Raw genomic sequence first — 19,620 nt, 5'->3', positions numbered from 1 at the left:
AGGGAGACAATGAACCATTGTTGACTTCAGAGGAAACCATCACCCAAAATGGGCAGGGTGTAAAGGGCACGATCAAGGTTCATAAAGGTCAATTCCAACAGCAGTTTTTGGACAGTGTCCTCATCATCAAGACGTACCAGTAGACACAAGACAAACGCTATACAAACCAAACCGGCATAACAGAAGAACAATAGATAAGACTTGCTATCAGAAAGCGCGTGATGATTGACACGCAGATCCAATGTCAACGCACTTGCACCTTGAAAGGCACGTAGTGAGAATGTGCTGCAGGTGACATCACGGGTTTTATTTTTATAAATCTAAAAAAAGTTGATATCAAGAGGCTGAGCAGACCCCTTTAACTCCCCTCCTCCCCCACCTCTTGGTTTTGGGACACTGCCCCCACCTGCGTTCTTGGGCTCCATTTGCGCTTCGAGGGAGGCACATTATATAAACCAAACTGCAAAGGCTGTGATCATAGGATGAGAGAGGGAAGGAGAGGTCATCAGCAATAGATTGGAGAGAGAGAGAGAGAGAGAGAGGGGCAAATCCATTGGTAGATCAAGGCAAAGGTAGGAATATCGGGCAAAAGGTACGCAGCGATATATAGCACAATAAGTGATAAAGGCGGAAGATTTGAATGCAAAAGGAGCAGCGGAGGATATTGCAGAAGTAAAGTAAGGAAATGGATCTGGGAGCGCGAATAATGAAGAGTGACAAGGCGCGGTGGATGGAGCGCTGCACTGCGCTGCCGCTCTTCATGGTGATCCTCCTGCTGGTACCTTGCTGGCCGCTCGTGCTGGGAAATCCCGTGAGACTGCACGCCCAGGTAAGAGGGACGATTTGTGCAAAACATTATCTTCATTAAATCATAATATCATAAGAGTCAAACATATGAAAATGCACAGAATTAATACAAACGTGATGACGTCATAGATGTACAATATAATGCCCCTACCGACCTGCTGCGACTTTTCTGGTTAGAATGCCCAGACTTACCTGCTGCACTCTTTTTTGGTTAGAATGCCCCGACTTACCTGACACGCTGTTTTATGGTTAGAATGCCCCTACTTACCTGCTGCACTCTTCTCTGGTTAAAATGCCCTACTTACCTGCTGTACTCTTTTCTGTTTAGAATGCCCCTACTTACCTGCTGTACTCTTTTCTGTTTAGAATGCCCCTACTTACCTGCTGCACTCTTTTCTGGTTAGAATGCCCCTACTTATCTGCTGAACTCTTTTCTGGTTAGAATGCCCCAACTTACCTGCTGAACTCTTTTCTGGTTAGAATGCCCCCAACTTACCTGCTGAACTCTTTTCTGGTTAGAATGCCCCAACTTACTTGCTGCACTATTTTCTGGTTAGAATGCCCCTACTTACCTGCTGCACTCTTATCTGATTAGAATGCCCCTACTTACCTGCTGTGTTCTTTTCTGGTTAGACTGCCCCTACTTACCTGCTGCACTATTTTCTGGTTAGAATGCCCCTACTTACCTGCTGCCCTCTTTTCTGGTTAGAATGCCCTACTTACCTGCTGCACTCTTTTCTGGTTAGAATGCCCATACTTACCTGCTGTGTTCTTTTCTGGTTCGAATGCCTCTACTTACCGGCTGCACTCTTTTCTGGTTAGATTGCCCCTACTTACCTGCTGCACTTTTTATGGTTAGAATGCCCCTACTTACCTGCTGCACTCTTTTCTGATTAGAATGCCCCTACTTACCTGCTGTGTTATTTTCTGGTTAGAATGCCCCTACTTACCTGCTGCACTCTTTTCTGATTAGAATGCCCATACTTACCTGATGCACTCTTTTCTGGTTAGAATGCCCCTACTTACCTGCTGCACTCTTTTCTGGTTAGAATGCCCCTACTTACCTGCTGCACTCTTTTCTGATTAAAATGCCCTACTTACCTGCTGCACTCTTTTCTGATTAGAATGCCCCTACTTACCTGATGCACTCTTTTCTGGTTAGAATACCCCTATTGCCTGCTGCACTCTTTTCTGGTTAGAATGCCCGACTTACCTGCTGCACTCTTTTCTGGTTAGAATGCCCCGACTTACCTGCTGTGTTCTTTTCTGGTTAGAATGCCCCTACTTATCTGCTGAACTCTTTTATGGTTAGAATGCCCCGACTTACCTGCTGCACTCTTTTATGGTTAGAATTCCCCTACTTACCTGCTGCACTCTTTTCTGATTAGAATGCCCCTACTTACCTGCTGAACTCTTTTCTGGTTAGAATGCCCCTACTTACCTGCTGCACTCTTTTCTGGTTAGAATGCCCCTACATACCTGCTGCACTCTTTTCTGGTTAGAATGCCCCTTCTTACCTGCTGCACTCTTTTCTGGTTAGAATGCCCTACTTACGTGCTGCACTCTTTTCTGGTTAGAATGCCCCTACTTGCCTGCTGTGTTCTTTTCTGGTTCGAATGCCTCTACTTACCTGCTGCACTCTTTTCTGGTTAGAATGCCCCTAGTTACCTGCTGCACTTTTTATGGTTAGAATGCCCCGACTTACCTGCTGCACTCTTTTCTGATTAGAATGCCCCTACTTACCTGCTGCACTGTTTTCTGGTTATAATGCACCCCTACTTACCTGCTTCACTCTTTTCTGGTTAGAATGCCCCTACTTACCTGCTGTGTTATTTTCTGGTTAGAATGCCCCTACTTACCTGCTGCACTCTCTTCTGGTTAGAATGCCCCTACTTACCTGCTGTGTTATTAGCCGCGTCGCAGACGCTGCTCATAGAGTGCCCTCTGCTGTTGTTGTTGTTCTTCTTCTTCTTGTTCTTGTTCTTCTTCTTGTTGTTCTTGCAGAGAAGACAAAACCTCAAAGCTCCACCCATTCTGGGAACCAAAGCTCCACCCATTTTTAGCCGCGTCGCAGACGCTGCTCATAGAGTGTCCTCTGCTGTTGTTGTTGTTCTTCCTCTTCTTGTTCTTCTTCTTCTTGTTGTTGTTCTTGCAGAGAAGACAAAACCTCAAAGCTCCACCCATTCTGGGAACCATAGCTCCACCCATTTTGGGAGAGGCTTCATATAAACAAATATCCACCATTTTATTAACTCGCATAGCTTTGAGGCCTGTTTTGTAGGCCCGTGGTGTCTTCCTCTCTCACACAGTTTTATTTCAAATCAAATTCGATATATCATTTCATTTTTCACAGTCGCTAACATAGTTTTAGACTCGGTTGAAAAAAAACGGGAAGAAAATCCGATGAAAGTTGCCCTTTATAGAACGAAATGAATTCTCAAAGGCCTGTAACTTCAAGTCCATTGGGATATATTTTTTTTTAATCGCGGCATGGTCAGGCATACACCACCCGAAATAACAGACGGGGAAAATGCCGAGATATATATATTTTGTTTAAATCGCGACATGCTCAGTGATACACCGCCCGAAATAACAGACGGGAAAATGCCGAGATATATATATTTTGTTTAAATCGCGGCATGGTCAGTCATACACCGCCTGAAATAACAGACGGGAAAATGCCGAGATATATTAAAAATTCGTCCATTTGATGACAATCGTCACGATGAAATATTTAATTTATACGTCATCACAATAATGTGGAGAGAGGAGCATAGCTTCGTTCACGTGTCGCCACACACGGGAAATTGCCGAGATATATATTTTTTAAATCGCGGCATGGTCAGTCATACACCGCCTGAAATAACAGACGGGGAAAATGCCGAGATATATATATTTTGTTTAAATCGCGACATGCTCAGTGATACACCGCCCGAAATAACAGACGGGAAAATGCCGAGATATATATATTTTGTTTAAATCGCGGCATGGTCAGTCATACACCGCCTGAAATAACAGACGGGAAAATGCCGAGATATATTAAAAATTCGTCCATTTGATGACAATCGTCACGATGAAATATTTAATTTATACGTCATCACAATAATGTGGAGAGAGGAGCATAGCTTCGTTCACGTGTCGCCACACACGGGAAATTGCCGAGATATATATTTTTTAAATCGCGGCATGGTCAGTCATACACCGCCTGAAATAACAGACGGGAAAATGCCGAGATATATTAAAAAATTCGTCGCCACATACGGGAAATTGCCGAGATATATTTTCACTTTGCACAAAAATAACATCAAGTAATCGAATCAATAGGAATGTCCTGTGCCTATAACATCGACGTTATAGGCACAGCTGCATCTAGGCATTGTGTAACATCGACGCGGCTTTTGTTTTAATTAAAACTTTTTGTACTTGTTTTCTGGTTAGAATGCCCCTACTTACCTGCTGTGTTATTTTCTGGTTAGAATGCCCCTACTTACCTGCTGCACTCTTTTCTGGTTAGAATGCCCATACTTACGTGCTGCACTCTTTTCTGATTAGAATTCCCCTACTTACCTGCTGCACTCTTTTCTGGTTAGAATGCCCCGACTTACCTGCTGTGTTCTTTTCTGGTATTCTTCACTCTTGTGTGACCTTCATTCCTCTCTCGCCACTCTATCCCAAATCCAGCACATGGAGCTGCCATATGTGGATGAGTTCAGCGGGAGTGGCGGCGACGTCCAAGTGGATCCACAAGCGGCGAAGCTCTCACCCTCAAGCGTGCTCTCTGATCAATATCCATCATTACAAAACGGGCCCCAGTTGTCAGTTCATTATTTTGGTCTCCCTGTTATCCAGCGATCCCGCCGGTCGATGCATCCAATCCGCTCGGACCATCTCAAGAGTGCCAGCAACTCATGGCAGGAACTTCTGGGCCGACAGGACTTGCGGCGACACCGTTTTCCCAAGACAAGGCCGGGGTCGAGTTCCGACGGTTGTTTTGGGGTGAAGATGGACAGAATCGGAGCCTCTACTGGACTTGGCTGCAGAGGAGCACGAAGGAGGACTTTCAGCGGCTAAAGGTGAATATGCATGTATACTATAGCTGGGGTGTGCATATGATAAGAGGAGGGTATTGGAGTAATGAAGTGTACAGATGAAGAATTTAGGGTGTGAGTAATTAGGAGCACATGGAGGAGGGAACATGAAGAATGCAATGTGCACATGAAGAATGAAGTTATTAAAATAGGTGTCGAAGTGAAGAAACGTGGTGAGATGAAGTGAAGGTAGACAAAATGCAAGTGATCACATCGTTCATATGTAAAAGTGATCATAAGTGTAAGTGAGCCAATCAGATCTTTGCGATGTATAGAGTGTATGTGTAGGATGTGCCATAAATGAAAAGTAATGGCAAAGGTGACATGGAAAGATGGGATGGAGAAAGATGGGATGGAGGTGAACTGGAAAAGTGGGATGTAGGTGAAGTCTAAAGATAAGATGGATAAATAAAGTAGGATGGAGGTGAACTGTAAATGTGGGATGGAGATTAACTGGAAAGGTGGGATGGATAAAGGTGGGATTGAGGTGAACTGGAAAGGTGAAATGGAATAAAGTAGGATGGAGGTGAACTGGAAAAGTGAGATGGAGATTAACTGGAAAGGTGGGCTGGAGGTGAAATGGTAAAGTGGGATGGAGGTGAACTGGAAAGGTGAGATGGAGAAAGGTGTGATGGAGGTGAACTAGAAAGGTGTGCTGTAGAAAGGTGGGATGGAGATGACCTGGAGTGGTGGGATGGATGTGAACTGGAAAGGTGGGATGGAGGTGAACTGGAAAGGTAAGATGGAGAAAGGTGTGATTGAGGTGAACTGAAGAAAGGTGGGATGGAGATGAATTGGAATGGTGGGATATAGGTGAACTTGAAATGTGGGATGGATAAGGGTGGGATGTAGGTGAACTGGAAAGGTGGGATGGAGGCGAACTGGAAAGGTAAGATGGAGAAAGGTGTGATTGAAGTGAACTGGAGAAAGGTGGGATGGAGATGAACTGGAATGGTGGGATGTAGGTGAACTGGAAAGGTGGGATGGATATGGGTGGGATATAGGTGAACTGGAAATGTGGGATGGATAAGGGTGGGATGTAGGTGAACTGGAAAGGTGCGATGGAGGCGAACTGGAAAGGTAAGATGGAGAAAGGTGTGATTGAGGTGAACTGGAGAAAGGTGGGATGGATATGAACTGGAATGGTGGGATGTAGGTGAACTGGAAAGGTGAGATGAATATGGCTGGGATATAGGTGAACTGGAAATGTGGGATGGATAAGGGTGGGATGTAGGTGAACTGGAAAGGTGGGATGGAGGCGAACTGGAAAGGTGAGATGGTTAAAGGTGGGATGGAGGTGAACTGGAAAGGTGGGATGGATATGGGTGGGATATAGGTGAACTGGAAATGTGGGATGGATAAGGGTGGGATGTAGGTGAACTGGAAAGGTGGGATGGAGGCGAACTGGACAGGTGAGTTGGATAAAGGTGGGATGGAGGTGAACTGGAAAGGTGCGATGGTGGTGAACTGGAAAAGTGGGATGGAGGAGAACTGGAAAGGTGGGATGGACAAAGGTGGGATGGAGAAAGGTGGGATGATGGTTAACTGGAAAGGTGAGATGGAGAAAGGTGGGATGGAGGTGAACTGGAAAGGTGAGATGGAGAAAGGTGGGATGGAGGTGAACTGGAAAGATGAGATGGAGAAAAGTGGGATGGAGGTGAACTGGAAAGGTGGGATGGATAAAGGTGGGATGGACAAAGGTGGGATGGAGAAAGGTGGGATGGAGGTGAACTGGAAAGGTGGAATGGATAAAGATGGGATGGAGGTGAACTGGAAAGGTGTGATGAAGCTTTGAATTATCAGCAGATCTTAGCCATATCAGCAATTCTGAAAAAGCCATTTTAAAATGGAATCCTTTTACAACAATTTGTACCATTAACTGAACAATGATCATTTTTACTATCCCCAAATATCCGATTACATGCCTGACAGGATGTAGAGAGTTCTCGAAGAATTATAGAGGATATTTTGGTGAGGGTTAATTATTTTTCTAAGTTCGACCGACCACACATTTAATGGCAACCCAAGTGGTGTCAATCACAATTAGTGTTCATTTTCCGCTTTTCAAATTATTTCCCTGCTCTATTCCTGCAGTAAAAGTTCCCTACACACCTCCTTGCCGTCACCACGCCATATTATTTCCCTAACCCGAAACATCCTCTCGCTCTCCCATCCCACTTTCTCTTTTCAGGACCCACTCTTCATTTTGAAACAACTACTCACAACCATGTGGAGGAGATTGCGATTAAACGTCTGTGGTCCATCCGGGATGAAGGATTTCCTTTTCATTTCGACTTTTGTTTTGAACAGAGAGTGTGCGATGCATAGATTTCTGGTTAGTGATTATTGTGATGATGATTCGGCTAAAAAAAAAAAAAAAAAAAACTTTTTTTTTGTATTTTACATTAATTTTGCTGTTCCGATTAGTATTAGGATTTTGGAATATGTTCAGAGGAAACTTTCCTGAGGGTGGAAACGTTTTCGGATGTGGTGATACCTGTCAATGCGGCTTTCCGGTGTGAGCGCACTACTTGGCGACGTAACTTATTGATGTAAGAATTATTGTGATAAGTATATTTAATGTGAACTGTCTGTATTGGTGGAGTCTCTTTATGAAGCGTGTTTATCAAATGTATTTGTATGAGTCCTGGTTACTCCTACTGCTGTTAATGTTATATATGGCGATGACATGGTGGACATGGTTATGATCATCATTATTTATTACCATTATTCAGTTTGGCCGAAACACCAGTGCTGTTAATTGTGATAGTTTCATAACGTGTAATGGCCGTGCCTTTTTTGCTCTCCAATGGACCACACATTCCCACATATAACTGCTTGTAGCACTTGTATACCGAGATGTTTGATCAAATACAATGTCGGTTGTTTGTGTGAAGTTGCGATGACCTTTCTTTTTAATCGCCGTGTTGCTAAGATTTCTCATCACAGACAACTTGCATTTCGCAATGGTCTGCTTTGGAAGTCACATGCAAGAGTATATATGATGCCCTCCATAAGTATTGGAACAGTGAAGTCAAATTTGTTATTATTGCTATATATCAAGAAATTTGGATTTGAGATCAAATGATGAACATGAGGCAAGAATACAGAAGGTCAGCTTTTATTTATTGGCATTTATATATATACTGTTGTGGCAAAAAATCTTGGCACCCTTGCACTTTTTTCAAATAATGCACCATTTCTTCCAGAAATGTGTTGAAATTAAAAAATATTTTGGTATCCACATATGTATTTCTTTGGTTTGCAGTGGAACAAAACAGAAAAGCTGAAAAAATTACGAAATCTTAGCTTATTCCACACCGAAATCCGAAAATGGCCCGGATAATATTATTGGTACCTTTTAGAAGTTGTTAGAAATCATTAGATTTCAAGCAGGTGATTCGCCTTTACTTTGAAAGTGAACTCACCTGTGGTGATGTGCAACTGGCTGCAATATAAAAATCACTCATTCAACCTGTTTGAATAGAGAAAAGGAGTCATTCTGCTGTTTTGTGTCACTGTGTGTACCGCAATGAGCATGGAGAAAATAAAGAAAACCAGAGAATTGTCTGAGGAGGTCAGACACAAGATTGTAGCCAAGCATGGACAATCTCAAGACTTCATGTCCATCTCCAGAGACCCTCATGTTCCCGTGTCCACCATACGCAATGTTATCAGGAAGCTTATGGCCCATGGCACTGTAGCTAACCTCCATGGACGTGGCTACAAGAGAAAACTTGATCGAAGATTGCAGCAAATGATTGGTCGAATGGTGGAGAAAGCACCTCGATCAACTGCCATCAATCAAGCTGACATTCAGACACAAGATACGACAGTTTCAACTCGCGCCATCCGTCGCCAATTCAACGAGAAAGGGTTCTAAGGTAGGATACCCAGGAGGACCCCACTGCTGAGAGAGAGACAAGAAAGCCTGACTGGAGTTTTCCAAAACACACCTGAACAAGCCAAACTCCTTCTGGGAGAATGTCCTTTGGACAGATGAGACCAAATTAGAGTTTTTTGGTAAAGCGCATCATCTCTATGTTTACAGAAAACAAAATGAAGCCTTCAAACAAAAGAACACCTTCTCTACAGTCAAACATGGGGAAGGTTCAGTGATGTTTTGGGGTTGCTGTGCTGCCTCTGGCAATGGGTGCATTGAATGTGTGCATGGCATCATGAAATCAGGAGATTACCAAGGCATTGTGGAGCGCAATGTTCAACCCAGTGTCAGAAAGCTGGGTCCCCGTCAAAGGTCATGGGTCTTGCAGTAGAAGAAAGACCCCAAACACACTTCAAAAAGTACCCAGGAATGGTTCAAGACTAAATGCTGGACTGTTCTGAAGTGGCCAGCAATGAGTCCAGATCTAAATCCCATTGAACACCTGTGGGGAGATCTGAAAACAGCAGTTGGGAGAAGGCACCCTTCAAATCTGGGAGAACTGGAGCAGTTTACACAATAAGACTGGGCCAAACTGCCAGTAGAGAGGTGGAGGAAGCTTATTCATGGCTATAGGAAGCGCTTGACTGCAGTTATTTTGTCCAAAGGCTGTGCTACCAAATATTAAGTTCCAGGGTATCAATAATTTTGTCAATGCCATTCCTTTTTATTTTCTGATTTAAAAGGATATATTAAGTTCTGAATCAAAAACAAAGGTTCTGTGATATTAACAGTGAAATAAAGAATTGTGGAGACCAAATACTTTTGTCAATTTCAACTTATTTTTAGGGAAAATTGTGAGTTATTTGAAAAAAGTGCAAGGGTGCCAATATTTTTGGCCCCGACTGTATATGTTTTACCATTGCAGAACAATAATTTTAAAAATAAAGTAGTAAGATAAAAGTTTAAAATAGTAAGTACATAACTAATTTTTATGTTCAGTCCCCCCATTTTAGATAAGCATAAGTATTGCAACAAATGACTGACAGGTGTTTCTTGTTGCATTGATCGTTCACACATAAAAGAGCTGTGAATGTCTAGTCTTGGTTTTGGCCTTTGCTTTTGCCTTGGGAGTCTGCCTTTGGAGTCTTTAGGCATAAACAAACATGAAGACAAGAGAACTGTCTATGAAAGAAAAACAAGCAATTTGGAAGCTGAAATAACAGATGAATTCAATGAGAACCATCGCACAAAAATTGGGCATATCAAATACAATTTGGAATATCTTCAGAAAGAAAGAAACCACTAGTGTACCTATCAATAAACAACGATCAGGTTGACCAAGAATAAAAATGGCAGTTGATAACAGAAAAATCATCAGATCTGTTGAGAAAAACCTTAAAACAACTCAGTGACGTCACCAACAACCTCCAGAGAGCAGGAGTAAAAGTTTCACAATCTACCATTCATAGAAGACTTCGACAGCAGAATTACAAAGGCTACACCTCATGATGCAATCCTCTCATCAGTACCGCAAACAGAAAGGCCAGATTATAATTTACCTATAAGTACAGAAGTGAGTCGGTGGAGTTATGGAACAAAGTTTTATGGACATATGAGACCAGGAAACCAAGCAAATAAATGATAAACCTTTACCAAAGTTTTGAAAAGGCAAAAGTGTGGAGAAAGGAAGGAACAGCATACGATTCAAAGCATACTACCTCATCTGTGAAGCATAGTGGAGGTAGTGTCATGGTTTGGGCTTGCATGGCTGCCTCTGGAACTGGCTTACTCATCTTTATTGATGATGTAACTAATTGTGGCAGCAGCAGAATGAATTTGGATAGTGCACAGAAAAATTTTGTCTGCCTATGTGCAAGAAAATGCCTCCAAAATTTTTGGGCAATGCTTCACCATACAATGACCCAAAACACATTTCTAACGCAACCGAGGAGTTCATCAGGTGGGAAAAAGTGGAATATTTAAGACTGGCCAAGTCAATATCCTGATTTAAATCGAATGGAGCATTCATTTCACTTGCTGAAGAGGAGCCAAAAGTAATAACCCCTCAAAAACAAACAACAACTGAAAATAGCTGCATTAAAAGCTTGGCAAAGCATCTCAAAGGAAGATAGAAAGATTTTGTGGGTATTGATGGGTCAAAGTCTCGATGCAGTTATTGCATGCAAGGGATATGCAACCAAATGCTAACTATTATACTACTTTAATTTACTTTACGTTAATCTGTTCCAATACCGATGCCTACTTAAAATGTGAGGACTGAACATAAAAAGTGCTATTGTTCTACAATGGTGAAATATATATTCATAGAAATACCACGAAATAAAACATGACCTTGTTTGTGTCCTTTTGCCTCATATTCATCTTTTGATCTCAAATCCAAATTTCTTGAGTATATAGCAATTATAACAAATTATCAGAGAGTACGGCAGTACTCTCCATGTAGGGATGGTGCAGAAAAAAATGTCACTCCCATCTGCTACATGCAAAAGTAAAGTTGGATTATCTTCTTTAAAAACTTACTTAGGCCACATACAGCCATGTGAAAAAGTAAGTACACCACATGTAAAATTTTGACTTTTTCAAGATATTTCAACATACAGCTATTTGATCTTCATTTCAACAATATTGATAGATAAAGGTGATATAATATAACAAATATCATGAAACATTTACATTTTGTAATCCATTGTATAATTTAAATAAACATAAATGCAAATTTCGTATGTGGAAAAAGTAAGTACACCCCGACTTCAAACTACTTCAAATACCTAAAATTAGAATCAGGTGCACCAGCTCAGGTGCAAATGATTAGAACATCGTTAGAGAGGATCTTGGAGGAACCTGTCTTATTTAAACCTCAGACATTTAGTTTGGTTTGCTGTTTGTTATTGAAGTGTGCGGCGTCACCATGCCTAGATCAAAAGAGCTCTCTGAGGCCTTCAGAAAGAAGGTTATAGATGCCTACGAGTCTGGGAAGGGATTTAAAAAGATCTCCAAACAATTTGAAATCAATCATTCGACTGTCCGGAAGCTCATCTACAATTGGAGAAGATTCCAAACAACTGCCAACTTGTTCAGGCCAGGCCGCCCCAGCAAGTTCAGCCCGAGAGCAGACCACAAGATGCTGAAAGAAGTCTCTAAGAACACCAGAATGTCATCACGGGACCTACAGGTAGCTCTTGCCACTGTTGATGTCAAAGTGCACGAGTCTACCATTAGAAAGAGGCTGCACAACTTTGATCTACATGAGAGGTGTGCCAGGAGGAAACCATCGCTGTCCAGAAAGAACATCAGGGCAAGACTAAAGTTTGCCAATGAACACCTTGGCAAAGACCAGCATTTCTGGAACAATGAGCTCTGGACAGATGAGTCAAAGGTAGAGCTATTTGGCCACAGTACCAGAAGACATGTTTGGTGAAAACCAAAGACAGCATTTGAGCACAAGAACCTCATACCAACTGTAAAGCATGGTGGTGGAAATATTATGGTTTGGGGCAGCTTTGCTGCATCAGGGCCTGGGCAGCTCACCATCATATAATCCACTATTAATTCTTCATTGTACCAGAGGGTGCTTCAGGATAATGTGAGGCCATCTGTCAGAAAGTTGAAGCTCAACCGAAGGTGGACATTGCAACATGACAATGACCCTAAACATACCAGCAAATCCACCAAGGAATGGCTGAAAAGAAAGAAATGGAGGGTTCTGGAATGGCCAAGTCAAGCCCGGATCTAAATCCCATCGAGATGTTGTGGGGGGATTTCAAACGAGCTGTGCATGCAAGAAACCCCTCAAACATCACACAGCTGAAAGAATTCTGCATGGAAAAGCGGGCAAAATTTCTCCCAGTCGATGTCAGAGACTGGTAGACAGTTATAAGAAACGCCTACTTGAGGTTGTTTCTGCCAAATGGGGCAATACCACCTATTAGAACAAAGGGTGTACTTACTTTTTCCACATGCAAAATTTGCATTTATGTTTATTTAAATTATACAATGGACTACAAAATGTAAATGTTTCATGATATTTGTTATATTATATCACCTTTATCTATCAATATTGTTGAAATGAAGATCAAATAGCTGTATGTTAAAATATGTTGAAAAAATCAAAACTTTACACGGGGTGTACTTACTTTTTCACGTGACTGTATGAGAGCCTACCTGGTCTGTTCAGCTGATTGTCGAGGTAGGGGTCCCTTTTCAGTTCTCCAGACCAAGGCAAAAGCAAAATAAAGCGAAAAAACGAGATCGCTCAAACCCGGGATTTCATCTTCTTGTTCATAATAATAATAATAATAATAATAATAAATAATAATAATCTTACTATAATTCACCAAATGTCCGTCTGTCTGTTCGAAGGTACCGTAAAAACTGCTGAACCGATCGCAAAGATATTTTGGGTGGGTAATCCTGGGAACCCTGGGAGTAAAATAGGCTATTTAGTTTTCCCAATTTCAGCTTTGGTCTCCAGCATTCTCAGGTTTGGACTCCTGCATAACATTACCGTTCGCATAACGTTCATTGTGACGATGTTCTCATTGTGACGATGTTGTGACGATGTATGTGTTCACGGTAGTGTTTGACGTGACGGTGTGAACGTAATTTCGTAATGTTTTTGGTTTCGTAATCCTTTAATGAACGTTTAATGAATGTTTAATGTTTAATGAACGTTTAATGCCCTTCGATGTCCGGGGCCGCACGCGCGCTACACTGGACGGGCCAGCATGTACCTTGCCCTACGCCGTCAGGCTTGGGTAAACCGCTGAGCCCCATCCGTGATGGGGACTGGGGCTTGAGACAGTGTCCCACGAACGAGGAATTCCCAGTAAGCGCGAGTCATCAGCTCGCGTTAACCTGCCCTTTGTACACACCGCCCGTCGCTACTACCAATCGGACGGTTTGGTGAGATCCTCGGATCAGCCCCTGCACGGGCCATTCTCGGTTTGTGCCGGTGCACCGAAAAGATGACCGAACTTGACTGTCTAGAGGAAGTAAAAGTCGTAACAAGGTTTCCGTCGGTGAACCTGAGGAAGGATCATTATCGGGACAACATGGGAGCGAGCGAGACGTGAGACGTACGTGGTACGTGATCATCCATGTACTGTTTAGCCATGTACTGTTTAGATTTTGATGATTTCGGTGTGATATGATTCAACGGATGTTTTTATGAATCGTTTAAAATAAAAAAGCCTTCAATTTCTGATATTTTACCTTTTCATTTGAGCTTCCCAATTGAAGCCCTGCCCGTAGGGTGGGTACTCTTGCTAGTAATAATAATAATAATAATAATAATAATAATAATCTTCAGATGGCATATTTCCGAGCTGCCTCTGTCAATGGCAATGATTCTGCTACCATTCGATAGAGTTTTACTTCCTGCAACATCCTTTGGTATTATAATTCTCGTAGCTTGAAAGGATTCCATGAAAAGTCCGGAAAACGACATTCCTATGTAAAAGCATAGGACTGGGCTCAGCATCGCTATGACTGTCAATCAGCTTGATGGGGGCGGGGACGCTAGACACATTTGCCTCCGTGTCGGCGTTATGCGTGATAATGTGAATGTGGAATCAAATAATATCAGCAGAAATATCATCTCGGGAAATGCCTTGTTTTCCATTGTTACATTTACGAAAATAAAATAATAGCGAGGTACCAGTGCTTATAGCCGGCGAAGCCGGTGTTGTCAATAAACGAGTACGTATTATGTTGAAAACCTGATTATGCCTTGGCTCGAGAATCCGAAGCACATTGGAGGCAGCCATCTTGCGGATGCGGAAGTATGCATAACAAATTTTAGCCGGCGAAGCCGGTGTTGTCAATAAACGAGTACGTATTATGTTGAAAACCTGATTATGCCTTGGCTCGAGAATCCGAAGCGCAGTGGAGGCAGCCATCTTGCGGATGCGGAAGTATGCATAACAAATTTAAAACGTTCATTAGGAGTTTCTTTCACCCGTCATCGTTTGATTCACAATCTTATGCACCTCCAATGTATTAATAAAATAATTTAAGACCAACATCGGCCCGCACGGGCCTGGTTATCTTCAACAAAACGCGTCACCAAACACCGGACCCAATGAGAGTCGAGCATTTGCAAAAATATTTCTAAAATGAAATCACTCAATGGTCGCCGCCATCGACCGGATGCGGAAGTTTGCATAAAACAATTGCGAAAAAGTTCAATAGGAGTTTGTTTCACCCGTCGTTCTTTGATTCACAATCTAATGAAACCTCTAATTAGTAATTAAAATACGTTAAGACCAACCTCGTTATCTTCAACGAAAATCGTCATCAAACACCAGAACGAATGAGATTCGAGCATTTGAAAAAATATTATTACGCGTTTCGGACGGTGAAAACGGCGTCAAATATTCTAACATTGACGAAGAATTATTTTTTAGAAATCTCGCGGTCGTATGTGATAGTTTTTCACGGCCAGAAATACGGTATAAGCAGTTTATAGCCGGCGAAGCCGGTGTTGTCAATAAACGAGTACGTATTATGTTGAAAACCTGATTATGCCTTGGCTCGAGAATCCGAAGCGCAGTGGAGGCAGCCATCTTGCGGATGCGGAAGTATGCATAACTAATTTAAAACGTTCATTAGGAGTTTCTTTCACCCGTCATCGTTTGATTCACAATCTTATGCACCTCCAATGTATTAATAAAATAATTTAAGACCAACATCGGCCCGCACAGGCCTGGTTATCTTCAACAAAACGCGTCACCAAACACCGGACCCAATGAGAGTCGAGCATTTGCAAAAATATTTCTAAAATGAAATCACTCAATGGTCGCCGCCATCGACCGGATGCGGAAGTTTGCATAAAACAATTGCGAAAAAGTTCAATAGGAGTTTGTTTCACCCGTCGTTCTTTGATTCACAATCGAATGAAACCTCTAATTAGTAATTAAAATACGTTAAGACCAACCTCGTTATCTTCAACGAAAATCGTCATCAAACACCAGAACCAATGAGATTCGAGCATTTGAAAAAATATTATTACGCGTTTCGGATGGTGAAAACGGCATCAAATATTGTAACATTGACGAAGAATTATTTTTTAGAAATCTCGCGGCCGTATGGGATAGTTTTTCACGGCCAGAAATATGGTATAAGCGGTTTACATATTGAGTTTAGAAATACGGATAGTTTTTCACGGCCGGAAATATCCGAAGTTGAGACGGAATTCACCGAATTAATCACTGCAAGCTAACGTCTTCTGGTGGAGGAAGCTGCTGTGCCCGGAGAGAACCAGTCCTGCGAGCGACTGAAGTTAGAAGACTACACACATACTGTGAAAACGTATGTTAAGCCCAGTTAAAATTTCTTAAAATAGGCCTTAAGCTAGCACATCGTATCGTTACTTCCTTAAGCTTCTTGTGACATTTATTGTATGCAGGTATTGGGGAGGACTGTCTGCTCTTCTCTTTTACCAAGTCTTACCAGGTACGGTACCTACTACACCTACCTACTACCAACTACCTACCTACCTACTACCAACTACCTAACCTACTGATGCCATGGTGATGGGTAAAATAGTGGCAAGAGGTATGCAGGTATTGGGGAGGACTGTCTGCCCTTCTCTTTTACCAAGTCTTACCAGGTACGGTACCTACTACACCTACCTACTACCAACTACCTAACCTACTGATACCATAGTGATGGGTAAAATAGTGGCAAGAGGCTTTGGCTTCACCGGCTCATTGCGGCTTTGCAGTCGGTACTAGTACATCGCACACGGGACACGTGATCACCATCCCTCCAGTCGTGGGTCAAGGCAAAAGCAAACCACGTGATCAATAACCATCTCAAGTCACGATTTCTCAGCGCCAGATTCGTTACATCGGCGCATCATGGATGGCGTCGTATAAACAGCCTGAACAAGGAATCCACGGGAATTTAATCTACTACTAGGGCATGCCCGTACTATATATAAGCTAGGACGTGCCCGTACGTGGGTGCCCGTTCCTTGCCAAAAAAAAAAAAAAAAAAAAATTTGTGTAGGGGTGTGTGTGTGTAAACATCCTAGGGCGTGCCCGTACGTGGGTGCAAAAAAACATGCGTGCAAACAACAACAAAAAAAAACTTTGAAACCACGTGGCAGTAACGACCACAGAACCCCCCCCTCTATTTACATGAATGGTTTGGTCCATTCGCAACGACCACAGAACCCCCCCCCCCCCCCCTCTATTTACATGAAATGGTTTGGTCCAAAGCGAACGGCTTGCGGTGTTTGGTAAAGAAATCGCCATAGCTCGGTAACTACTTGTCCGATTAATTTCAAACCTTGAAAAGGCACATCCTCGGGTCCCCAGCAATATACCTGGCAAGTTTCAAGTATATCGGACCGGTAGTTGTCGAGAAACAGCGGTCACAGACAAACATACACACATACACACATACAAACACACAGAGATTACTGGAATTATAGATAGATGAATGGAGGTGTGTGTGTGTGTGTGTGTGTGTGTGTGTGTCTGTGTGTGTGTCTGTGTGTGTGTCTGTGTGTGTGTCTGTGTCTGTGTGTGTGTGTGTGTGTGTGTGTGTGTGTGTGTGTGTGTGTGTGTGTGTGTGTGTCGGTGTATGTGTTTGTGTTTGTGTGTGTGCGTACGTGCGTCATACTTTTTGACGTCAATTAATTAAGTTCTATTCAAATGTACCTTTTAACCCTTTAGGCTGCTGCGACCCTTAGCACTTGGAAGACCCAGATGACCTTTAAGACCCAGATGACCCAAAAGTCCCCAAGGACCCAAATCACCCAAAAGTCCCCGAGGACCCAAAAGACACAAAAGTCCCCAAGGACCCAAAAGTCCCCAAGGACCCAAAAAGTCCTTGATTACCCAAAAGTCCCCGATGACCCAAATCACCCAAAAGTCCTTGATGACACAAAAGTCCTTGATGACCCAAAAGATCCAGATCACCCAAAAGTCCCCAAGGAACCAAAAAGTCCTTGATGACCCAAAAGTCCCCAAGGACCCAAATCACCTAAAAGTCCCCAAGGACCCAAAAGTTATTGATGACTGAAAAGACCCACATGACCCAAAAGTCCCCGATGACCCAAAATAATTGACCTAAAACACCCAGATGACCCAACAGGCCTTGATGACCCAAAATATCCAGATCACCCAAAAGTCCCCAAGGACCCAAAAGATCCTCGAGGACCCAAAACACCCAGATGATCCAAAAATCCTTGATGACCCAAAATACCCAGATCACCCAAAAGTCCACGAGGACCAAAAAGTCCCAAAGGAAACAAAAAGTCCTCGATGACCCAAAAGTCCCCAAGGACCCAAATCACCCAAAAGTCCCCAAGGCCCCAAAAGTTATTGATGACCAAAAAGACCCACATGACCCAAAAGTCCCCGAGGACCCAAAATAATTGACCCAAAACACCCAGATGACCCAAAATATCCAGATCACCCAAAGGTCCACGAGGACCCAAAAGTCCCCAAGGACCCAAAAGTCATTGATGACCCAAAATACCCCAAAGAGCCAAAAGTTCCCGAAGATCCAAAAGACCCCAAAAGACCCAGATAACCAAAAAGTCCGGATGAACCAAAAGTACCCAAAAAATCAGGATGATCCAAAAGTCCCTGAGGACCAAAAAAACCCAGGTGACCCTGATGACTCAAAAGTTCCCAAAGATCTAAAAGTCCCCATTTAAAATTTGGTCCAATGGACCAACGGGCCCCCGAGTTTAATAAGTTTTGAACTGACATTTAGTGATCCTTTCATCTTTGTTTTGGCATACTGCATCGCCTGGAGTAGTCAATGGTCAATTAACTAATGTTTAAATATAAAGATCCTAGTTTCCTTATGTCCATGCCCTCTTACCTATGGCTACTGGGATTGGAGATTTGGGGGAGGAACGTGGAAGCAGGGGGTGTGGGAAAGGGGGGAGAAGGGGAGAGGCCTCCGAGACTATTGTCTAGGGCTAGGCCGAGCTAAAAGTATGAGAAGCTCCTACATTTAATTTCTGCATAAGTTTTAGATGCTCCTATATAATTTCAGGGACTTCTTGCAGCTTCAGTTGTCTTTCCTACTTTTCTTTTTTATCAACTTTGACTAGAGTAACCAATCACAAATGGAGATAATTATAGAATACTGTTATTAGAGATGTCCATGCTGTTTGTAAGAAGTTGATGATCATGTACTGATATTATAATATTATACTCGGACTGCTAATTTGCACAGTCTCATTATGTGGCCACACGACAAGAGTGATCAAGTACTGTGGTAACCAGTGAAATGTTTGTGGAAGTTTGAAGCAATGATTGATGAAGTGTGAATGAGGCAGTGATGTAGGGATGTTATGTGATGGCAATACAATACTGTCAGCTACTCTCTAAAGTCTAAACCAACATCATCCCTCTCTTATTTATGACCTTTTTTAGACTGTAGTTTGTCACGCCTACATTGCCTTTTTAATTTAGCATAAATTTTTTTATTCACTTGCATATACATATATATACAGACTTGGCATTTAATATGGAATATTTTTTTTGTGGGGGTGAACTTACTTTTCAAGATGTCTTAGAACCAAAAGTTCATTGGAATTATGTTGAAATTATTCTAGATTTTGTTAATGTGACCTTCAAAAGAAACAAAAATCACATTTGACATTTCGAAACAAATAAATTGATCCTTGAAAGTGATGTAAACTGATATCGAACTCAATTCATGGACAGTACTGTGTTAAATTTCTGTACGTTTTCCAAAAGTATCTCTTTATTTTGCACATTAGCAAAAAAAATTTTTTAACAAAAAAAAAGTTAAATTACGACTGGTATTACCGACAGTAAAATTACAGTTCAG

At 42.3% G+C, this 19,620-nt stretch overlaps 1 protein-coding gene across 1 annotated transcript; it reads left to right on the top strand.

Annotated features, from left to right (window-relative positions):
• Nucleotides 1-542: 542 nt before the first annotated feature.
• LOC137436259 (natriuretic peptides B) lies at nt 543-9,294 on the top strand. Its single transcript, XM_068129980.2, has 3 exons — nt 543-829; nt 4,489-4,880; nt 7,087-9,294. The coding sequence occupies exons 1-2, from the start codon at nt 686-688 to the stop codon at nt 4,876-4,878; spliced, it is 534 nt and encodes a 177-aa protein (XP_067986081.1). The 5' UTR covers nt 543-685; the 3' UTR covers nt 4,879-4,880; nt 7,087-9,294.
• The last annotated feature ends 10,326 nt before the right edge of the window (nt 9,295-19,620 follow it).

Source organism: Myxine glutinosa, chromosome 11 (assembly GCF_964187855.1).
Source record: "Myxine glutinosa chromosome 11, kmMyxGlut1.1, whole genome shotgun sequence".
Taxonomy (NCBI): domain Eukaryota; kingdom Metazoa; phylum Chordata; class Myxini; order Myxiniformes; family Myxinidae; genus Myxine; species Myxine glutinosa.
Note: the sequence above shows the minus strand (reverse complement) of the source record. Positions and strands in the feature narration are given on the sequence as shown.